General features: G+C 60.4%; 1 protein-coding gene across 1 annotated transcript in view; it reads right to left on the bottom strand.

The window, feature by feature from the left end:
* Positions 1 to 9,821, bottom strand: part of EXD3 (exonuclease 3'-5' domain containing 3) — a 128,538-nt gene that overhangs the window by 8,480 nt on the left and 110,237 nt on the right. The window contains exons 18-19 of the mRNA XM_017893121.1: positions 6,828 to 6,881; positions 6,463 to 6,594 (exon numbers count right to left, since the gene is read on the bottom strand). Coding sequence (XP_017748610.1) covers positions 6,463 to 6,594; positions 6,828 to 6,881 — 186 coding nt within the window. The remainder of the gene's footprint in view (positions 1 to 6,462; positions 6,595 to 6,827; positions 6,882 to 9,821) is intronic.

Here is a 9,821-nt window from a genome sequence, read left to right as displayed (position 1 = left end):
GGCCGTGAGAACCCGCCGGGCCGGGCCGCGTGGGAAAGTGGGAGGAGGGGCGGCGGAGGGCGGGGCGCGCCTGGGAACGGCCCCCGCCCCCGCGGCCGGCCTTTGAAACGGCCACTCAGGGCGCCCGGCGGAGATTCAAAAGCAAACGGCCGCCCGCCCGCGGCCTTCCCGCGCCTGCCTGGGGGACCCTGCCCGCCCGCCCGTCCAGGGTCGCAGGGGCGTGTGGGGGGGGCCGAGACCTCCTCCTTCCCAGGAACCACGGGGTCGCTGGGGGACTCAGCTCCCCGCCCACAGAAGGGGGTGAGCCCGCGCGCCCCGGGCGTGCCCATTCCAACCAATGGGGCCGGGCCCGGCAGCAGGTGGCAGGCCCTGAACCCGCCCCAAGCGGCCCTGGGCCGACCCTCGTAGCTCCCAGTGTCCGGGAGACAGGGCCCCAATACTCTCTCCAGGAGAGGTGATGGTCCCGCCATCCACTGGGGGACTTCCTGGAGGAAGCCACATCTAAGCTGGGGCCTGGCAGGCCAGGGGGAGATGGAGGCTGCTCCGGGCTGCAGCGGCCGGCGGACAGCAGAGTGGAGCGAGGGCCCCGGGCTGGGCAGGGCAGAGCCGCTGGGGGCCGAATCTAAGAGGAGGCCGCGGTGGGAGCCGCCGCATGGGCTGCTAGAGCCTGGGAGCCACACCCCGCGCAGGGGCCTGGGTGTGACAGGCCTAGCCTGGATGGAAGGGGAGTGGCCCGTTCAGCCCACCCTGCTCCGGTCCTTCCAGGGGAGCTCGAAGTGGGAGGGGCACGTTGTGGGATCTTCAGAGGAGTTGGGGAGCTCAGCTCCTCTCCCCACCTCAGCAAACCCATGTCATGAGGTGCAGGGGTGCAGGGGGCAGCTCTCCTGCTCTGCCTGACAGGGTGGCCCAGGTCATTCTCTGAGCCTGGCGGGCCTGGAAGGATGGGAAGGGAAGGGTCAGGAGACCCCAGCTGGCCTGTGAGGAGGCTGAGGCTCAGGAGAGGCAGCCCTGCCTCTGTAGCTGCAGCCTGGGGAGGCGGCCCCAGGAGTGCACCTGCCAGCCCGCCCAGGGCCTCTCCTGTCGGGTGGGAGAAACGTGGCCAACGGACACAGACCCTACCTTGTCACCCTAAGGATCTCCCCAGGACTCCCTTTCTTGAACCTGGCTATGGCCGGTCCCTCCTGTGTGCACCCTGACACCCCGAGGCCAGCCTGCCCAACCCATCCATCCAGGCTGAGTGGAGAGTGGGGCTGCAGGAGCCAGGCCCAGGGGCCATCTGAGGAGGGGCGGTGGGGCCTCGGTGTGCTGCATGGCCCTCTAGTCCTCAGGCACTGCCTCAGGAACCTGTGGTCCACAGGCCGGTGGGTCCAGGTCCTCCATCCCCAGGGGCCATCTCTTGGGAACCCAGGCTGGGCTCTGACTGAGACCCACGGCTTTTCTGGAAGGCTGCTAAGAAAGGGAAGGACGAGGGGGCATTGGGGCCTTCTGGAGGGTCCCCAGCCCACAAGGCTGTGGGGAGGTGGTGTGGGTGGCCTCCTGGGGGAACCAGCTGGGCTCCTGGCTGACCACCCTCCTGTCAGCCCTGGGGGCTGCACTAAGTCCCCTCAGGTGCCATCATCCCCTCTTTGTCCCCAGCCTGGGGGTCGTGCTAGGCCCACCAACTACTGAAACTTGCCCTGCAGTTCCACGCCCTGGCTGGAGGGCCCGTCTTCCTCCAGAGCTCTGGGGCTGGCTCCCTCCCGCCACCTTGTGAGCAGGGAGGAGGTCCTTCTGTACCCTGCGTGCCTGTGTGACATGGGGGTGCAGAGCGTGAGAATGGGGTCTAGGCTGAGGCGGACGGAGCCTGGGAGGGGTGGGGTCTGTGGCTGCTGCACCTCTTCCTGTCTGTCCCTCTGTCCATCAACTGAGCACAGAGAATGTGAGGGTCTCCAGGCCCATGGCAGGAGTGGGCAGCACTGGGGCCCCCAGGATGGATCCTGGGTCTGGGCTCTGAAGCCCCTGTCAGGGCAGGCTCCAGGTGCCGAGTGTGAATGCTGGGGGCAGCCGCCCTGCAGCCCACTCTGTCCCCTCCTCGAGAACCCCCTCTTGGACCACCCTCCCCAGGGTCCCTGCCCAGCACTGCAGGGCTTCCCAGGCGCCCATGAGCTGGGACCTGGCTGCCGCACCCCCCTCAACCCCCCCCCCCCAATGGCCAGCTCTGCCCGGGAGCCCTTGGAGGCAGGGTCACCACAGCCTCCTGGGATGCCCGCTTCCGAGGGGCTGACGCCACTGTTTCAGGATGTGTCCCCGTGGGGGCTGCAGCCCGCTCCCCAACCATGCTAAGGGGGTGGGGACTGGGGACAGTAAAAATAGACGGTATGCCTGGCCATGTCAGGGGTTCATGGTGAGGGTTTTTTTCTAAGCTCGAGCTTCTTTGATAAAATATTTTCCCATGGTAGACGGCACTGGGAATGTTCCCCATCCCCACCCTGCCCCAGAGGGCACGGTCCCGCCCTCTACTTGAGACCTATGGCCCCTGTGGCTCCTGTGGGTGGGCCGGTGGGCCATCCTCGCTCGAGGGGAGCCCCTCCCTGCCTGACTCAGGGGCACGCGTGGGCAGATGCTACCAGAAAGCTGGCACCAGCAACCCCAGCACCCAGGAGTCCCACCGCTCGGGGTCCCTGCTGAGTGGTGGGGCCGGCGGTGGCCACAGACCCCTGGCCAGGTCCCTGGCCCAGCTTTGGGCTCAATCACGAGTGCCGATGCTCACTCCCTGCTGTGTGCCCACCGCGCCACCCAGAGAGCACCCCAGCCTTGCTCTGGGAACCCTGCATGTTGAGTGGGCTTTCCCTCCGGGAACAGCACCAAAATAGCAGAAGGAAGAAGAAAATGGAAAGTCAGCCCGGCGGCAGGCGCTCTCCAGGGAGGTGGCCAGTTCTGGCCGGAGCTGGGGGACAGTGGAGACTGTGAGCCTCAGATCCTGTGACCGAGCCCAGAGCCAGGCCCCGTGGGCAGCTCCAGGGCGAAAGGCCGATCTCTCCGATCTCGCCCGCTGCGTCAGCCTGAGCGTGCCGCTCTCTGCTGGCTGGTGATGGCCAGCAGCCCTCTGGTGTCCAGATGGGTCATAGCCAGCCCAGCCCTGCACTGTGGCCTTGGGGGCAGGGCCGGGGTCTGCAGTTGCATGGAGCTGGGCCTGCGTGGTCCCTGGGCCCGGCCTCCATTGTTTTGCCCGTGCCCACCTCTTTGGCCCTGAGGATGGGCCTCCCTTCGCCTCTGGGGTAGGGATGGGGCAGCCAGTGTGTGGGGTGGCCGACCAGTGGTGTTCCCAGCTGCCCACTCAGGCCAAGCTCCCAGGGTTCAGCTGGGAGCACTGAGGCTGCAGTGCTGTTGGAGTGGGTGGTGGGAACATGGCCCACGCCTGCCCAGCCCTAGGAATAACTTTCTAGAGCACATGGTCATCATGGACATGTGGCCTGGGGCCCTGGCCCTCCAGGCTCTGAGCACCTCTTGGGACTCCAGAGCCAAGGAGGCAGGTGTGCACGTGGGACCCTGGGCTGCAGGCATTGGGCCACCAGCCGGCTGAGGCACTTGTGCAAAGCAAACTCCATTCTCCCACCCTACCTGGAACCTGGAAGGCCAGGTTCAAATGTAGACATCTCAGCTTCTCAGAGTCCCCTTTCTTACCCTCCTGGCCCCATCACGCTGGCCCTGCGGGACCCTTGTGCACAGGGAGGCCCCTCTCCCAACAGCTCTCTGTCACCTGCCCAAGGGCTGCCTGCTAGGCCCCAACAGGGTCCCCAGCCCTGACGCGCCTCCCTCCCACCTGGGCTCCCACCTGACGCGGCATGTGGCCCATACACATGGGGCTCTGCACAGACCAGCACCCTCTCCCCTGCCAGCCCTGTACCGGGGGTTCGGGTTCTGGTGTGGCTGCCAGCATATGCTCTGCTCCCAGGCTGGGGCGGGCAGGGGGAACGCATGGTTCTGTCCTCAGCATGCACCACCCAGCATCTGTGGGATATGCACACACAGAGACGCATGTATCCGCAGGGCCCCCGGCCGCACAGTCCGTGGGGCCAAGGCAGCTCACCCGCCCCTTTCCCACATCCTGCCCCCACACAGAGGGGTTGCCACAGGTGGCAGGTCGCTGCCTGGGGCTGCAGCCAGGGCCTAGGGTACCCTCCAGGCCAAACTCCCCGCTGGCTGTTTGCAGTCTCTGAGACCCAGATGCTTCCTCCCTCAATGCCTTGGTCCTGGGCGGCTGGTGCTGCCCTCTCTGGCCTGGACACTTGCTGGCCCCCAACGGAAGTGCAGCTCTGGCCTTAGCCCCTCCCAGGCCTGCTCTGCCTGCAGCCCCCCTGGGCCTGGCGCTCCTGCTTGCCACAGCAGGGGCACCCTGGAGGCTGCAGGGTGTGAGAGGCAGAGTGGCATCAGCAGCCTGGAGCTGCCAGTAGCCAGCAAAGAGGCAGGGCAGACATGGAACAGGGCGGCCCCCACCTGCTCAGTCTCTGTAGCCCCCCATCCCATCCACTCAGCCAGGCCAAAGTCCGCCCTTCTGCCTCCCACCCTGGACACTCTTCTCCATGCAGGGCTTGGGCCCCTCTGCGCCTGGCCTGGGTCCTCAGGGGCGCTCCCCAGCACCCGGCTGCCCAGGGCTCCAGCAGGGGTTTCCTCCCAGCTACCCAACTTCCTGTTTTCTCAAGAAAACGCAGCAGCCGATTCTGAACAGCTCATTAACATGCCTCCCCAGGCGTCCCGGACATCCTGGGGTCTTTATAGCGCTTGCCGGCCTGAGCACAGACAAAGAGAGGCAGCGGACGCGGTTCCTGCTGCCCCTGGAGCCCAAGGCTGAAGGAGAGGCCCCTGGAGCACACTTCCTTGCCACCTGAGGCAGAGCAGTGGGGTCAGAGGGTCAGACTGCACCTCAGGCCAGGGGCAGTGGGAAGTCCAGGGGCCTGTGTGTTCAGGTGCCTGGCCGGCTGCAGATCCGAGCCAGAGCTTTCCCTCTTTCCTTCCTGCATCAGTCCCCGCCGGCCCAGCCTGAGGCTGTGGGGGCAGAAGGGCGGTAGCAGAAGGCCCAGGCCTGCATCTGTCCCTGCTCAGCCAGGTGGGTGCCCCTGAGGACCATGGGGTGAAGCTGAGCTCAGGGCCCCTCCCTGCCCAGCCCAGACACCAGCAGGGACCCTGGCAGTGGCCTCCATGAGGGGATCTACCTCCATGAGGGAGTCCCAAAACCTCCCCTCAAAATTGGGCTTGGGAGGCTGGGATTACTCACGCCTGTAATCCCAGCACTTTGGGAGGCTGAGGCAGGAGGATCACCTGAGGTCAGGAGTTCAAGACCAGCCTGACCAACATGGTGAAACCCCATCTCTACAAAAATACAAAAATTAGCCGCCCATGGTGGTGGGCGCCTGTAATCCTAGCTACTCAGGAGCCTGAGGTGGGAGAATCGCTTGAACCTGGCAGACAGGCTGCAGTGAGCTGAGACTGTACCACTACACTCCAGCCTAGGTGATGGAGTGAGACTCCATTACCCCCAAAAAACCCCAGGAAACAAAACTGAGCTTGGTGGAGCAGCCCTGACCTGCTGCTCTGGGTGGAATATTGATGTGGCCCTAGCTCCGGAACGTTCTGGAAGCAGCCCGTACCCTCCACCAGGAGCTGCCGAGAGCCAGCACAGCCCATAGTCCCCCTGCTCCCGTGTTGCCCACAGAGACCCCGGCACCTAGTATGGAGGGGCAAAAGGCGGCATTAACTCCCCCTCAGCCTGGCCATACCCAGGTGCCCAGTGGGCTCAAGCCAGTCGGTGTGGGGCACGGCAAGCTTGGACAGTGCAGCCCTGGGCAGGTGGCTTAGCTCAGTCCCCCACTGGGGAGAGGAGAGGAGGGAGAGAGGTGAGTTGGGCTTTGGTGCCCCCACCAGCCTCCTCTATGGCTCTCCATCGAGGCGCGGCAGTTCCCACTCAGGGGTTCTGTTGCCCAGACCTTGCTAGACGTCACCAAGCAGACACAGGCTGTTCTGTGTGTTACCTTTGGAAAGCGGGACCTACCCAGCCCAAAGAGGCTTCCACAATTTCCCTCGATTCCTTTCAGAAACCTCATGGGAGCTGGAGGGAATTGCCCAAATCCCAACCAGTGCCTGATGGGAGCTGTCCCCATGGCCATGCCGGCCTGCACTAGGGACGCTACGCCAGCACCTCACCCCGACCCACCAGGGATGCTCTGCTGGCAGCTCACCCCGACTCACCAGGGACGCTCTGCCGGCGCCTCACCCGGGACTGCAGCAGCCCCCCAAGGCATGTGGGTGTCTGGGTGGAGGTGGGAGCAACAGGGTTGCTCGTGGTCCTGGCTCCCATGAGCAGAGCAGAGGGCGTGGCAGGTGCCTCTGCCGTCCGCCACTGTCCAGGGGGCCCACCTCCCTGGACATCCCCGTAGCTCCGGATCTTGTGCCAGCCCGAGGTAGGACGGGGTGCGCAGGACCCACCTGGCAGCGGCTGAAGATGTCTGCGTGGGTGACGCGCACATTGAAATGCTTGAGCACAGCCTTAGCCTGCTGTTGGGCCTTCAGGGAGCAGTCGACCGAGAGGCAGCGCCCAGCCCCGACCTGGGCCCGGAGCTGCGAAGACATGGCTCAGCTACTGAAGGGCAGTGCAGAGCCCAGCACCTGCCCAGGCCCAGCCCATCTCCACCAGCATGGGGCAGGAGCCTTCTCTTGGCCCACCAGGGGTATGGCAGAGGTGCTGGGGGCCGGCCCCATGGCAAGCTGATCCTGAGGTGGGGGTGGCCAAGGGGCTGGGGGCTTGGGAAGATGGGGCTCAGGCCCACTGAGCTCATCTGTGGGACACTCACCTTGTGGAATGGCTGCCCCGACGTCAGGATGATCCTCTCCTCCTGCCTGGCGACCTGTGTGGGAGGGGCAACCAGCGGGTGAAGGGGGCAGCTCCGTGCTCCTGGACTGGGCCGCCTCTGCTCACTGCCCCTTAGCTCCCTGGATCCTGGCCCTGCACCAGGCCCCCTTTGTCCTCCAGGGTGGCCTCTGCCTGGGGTCTGGGTGGTGAGGAGCCCTGCTGGCCCTCAGACACCTGCAGCCCGGGTCCTGGGTGTCGCCTCATTGTATAGATTTAATCTTGGCACCATGCAAACATTTGTTTTTCATAACTACAAACAAAATTGAATTTAAAAAGCCATCCCTCAAAAGCAGAAGAAAATGAAATAAATAAAACACATACAGAGGTATTCCAAGAGACTCTAGAGATTTGAAAACACAGTAACTTGCCCCTAGCTCCTACGGAGCCAAATACACATCAAAAATGAAAACCAACTGGGCGCGGTGATCCTGTAATCCCAGCACTTAGGGAGGCCGAGGCGGGCAGATCACGAGGTCAGGAGATCGAGACCATCCTGGTTAACACGGTGAAACCCCGTCTCTAATAAAAATACAAAAAAATTAGCCGGGCGCGGTGGCGAGCCCCTGTAGTCCCAGCTACTCGGGAGGCTGAGGCAGGAGAATGGTGTGAACCCAGGAGGCGGAGCTTGCAGTGAGCCGAGATCACGCCACTGCACTCCAGCTTGGGCGACAGAGCGAGATTCCGTCTTAAACAAAAAAATAAATATGAAGAAAACCCTGCAGTGATGATACTATGGGTGACTGTCGGTGTTGACGTGGCTCTTCCAAAGCTGTGTATCAACTGTGGCATAAAATAGACGGATTATTTTGCTGATTTTGTGAGTATGAGAGTTTTCAGCCGACAAAGGATTAAAATTAAGGATATTAAGCTTACAAGAAAACTCCAGCTCTGAATAAAAAGCTTCAGGATGAATTTCTGCTGTATGTTACATATATATATATATATATTTTTTTTTTTTTTTTTTTTTGAGACAGAGAGTCCTCGCTCTGCGCCGAAACTGGAGCAGTGGGCCGGATCTCAGCTCACTGCCCAAGCTCCGCCTTTTGGGGTCATGCCATTCTCCTGCCATCCCTCAGCCTCATGATAGCTGGGACACAGGCAACCCGCCACCGGGATCGCCCAGCTAGTTTTTTTGTAATTTTTTAGTAGAGACGGGTTTCACACAGGTATGCCAGGAATGGTCTCGATCTCCTGACCTTGTGGTCCGCCCGTCTCGGCCTCCCAAAGTGCTGGGATTACAGGCTTGAACCACCGCGCCCGGCCTGTTACATATATTTTTTAAAGTGTATTTCCGCACAATCCGCTGCAAAGGTCTGGAGACAAGACCCAGTCCCGTCGCCGGGAGTGCCTGTACCCAACACTGGTTTCTACATTTTACACTAAAAGGAGCCCGAGCTTTTTGGAGAAATGACTGATTCCAGATCTAAGGGACAAATGCAGACAATGAGGCTGGAGCCTCTAGACACTACAGAAAGCAACGGTGATCCAAGAGCCAGGTGTCACATCCGAGGACTCAGGAGCCAGCGGGGCTCCCACACCACAGGGAGGCAACATGCCAGTCAGGGAACAGAGGTGCAGCGGAGGACACAGACACCTTTCTATGCGTTCAGAATGGTTCCTTAAAATCATTAACTGTTTTTATTTATTTATTTTTTTTGAGATGGAGTCTCGCTCGGTCGCCCAGGCTGGAGCGCACAATCTCGGCTCATTGCAACATCCTCCTCCCATGTTCAAGCGATTCTCGTGCCTCAGCCTCCCAAGTAGCTGGGATTATAGGCACCCACCACCACACCCAGTTAATTTTTGTATTTTTAGTAGAGACGGGGTTTCGCCATGGTGGCCAGGCTGGTCTCAAACTCCTGACCTCAGGTGATCCGTCTGCCTCAGCCTCCTGAAGTGCTGGGATTATAGGTGTGAACCACCGTGCCCAGCCAAATCATTAGTTATCTTTAAGAGTGCAAGACCAACTCAAAAACATCAGAGCTAATACTATAAAACTCTTACAAGAGGCTGGGCAAGGTGGCTTATGCCTGTAATCCCAGCACTTTGGGAGGCTGCGATGGGCAGATTGCTTGAGTCCAGGAGTTCTAGACCAGCCTGGGCAACATAGCGAAACCCCATCTCACAAAAAATAAAAAAACTAGGCAGGTGTGCCTGTAGTCCCAGCTTCTTAGGAGGTCAACGTGCGATGATCACCTGAGCCGGGAGGTCAAGGCTGCAGTGGGCTGTGTTCACGCCACCACACTCCAGCCTAGGCTACAAAGATACTCTATCTCAAAAAAAAAAAAAAAAAAAAAAAAAAAAAAAAAAAAAAAAAAACTCTTAGAAGAAGACACAGGGGACCACTTCCTGGCACTGTATTTGGCCAGGATTTCTTCGATATGACACTGTAGCAAAGGCAGCAAAAGAAACACTGGAGTGACCGGACCTTCATTACAGTGAAATGTGCGTGTAGGACACTCTGGAGGAGTAAAACACCGCGGAGTGGAGACGTCGGTATTTGCAAATCACGTATCTGGCCAGGGGTTGATATCCAGAGTATAGGAAGAACCCCATAATTCAACAACAGAAAAGTAAATAATCTAGTTTAAAAATGGAAGGGCGGGGCACGGTGGTTTACGCCTGGAATCCCAACACTTTGGGAGGCCTAGGCGGGAGGATAGCCTGAGCCTGGGAGGCTGAGGCTGCTGTGAGCTGTGATCGTGCCACTGCACTCCAGCCTGGGTAACAAAGTGAAACTTTATCTCAAAAAGAAAAGAAAAAGTTGACAAAGGACTTGAATACACACTTCTTCAAAGATATATGCGTGGCCAATAAGCACATGAAAAGATGCTCAACATCATTCGTCATTAGCGAAACACAAATAAAAACCACAGTGAGACATCACATCCATTAGGATGGCTTTTATTAAAAAAAAAAAAATGGGCCGGGCGCG

This window comes from Rhinopithecus bieti, unplaced genomic scaffold, assembly GCF_001698545.2.
Source record: "Rhinopithecus bieti isolate Rb0 unplaced genomic scaffold, ASM169854v2 scaffold_23276, whole genome shotgun sequence".
NCBI lineage: Eukaryota > Metazoa > Chordata > Mammalia > Primates > Cercopithecidae > Rhinopithecus > Rhinopithecus bieti.
The sequence above is the reverse complement of the archived record's forward strand: the minus strand, read 5'-3'. Positions and strand labels throughout refer to the sequence as shown.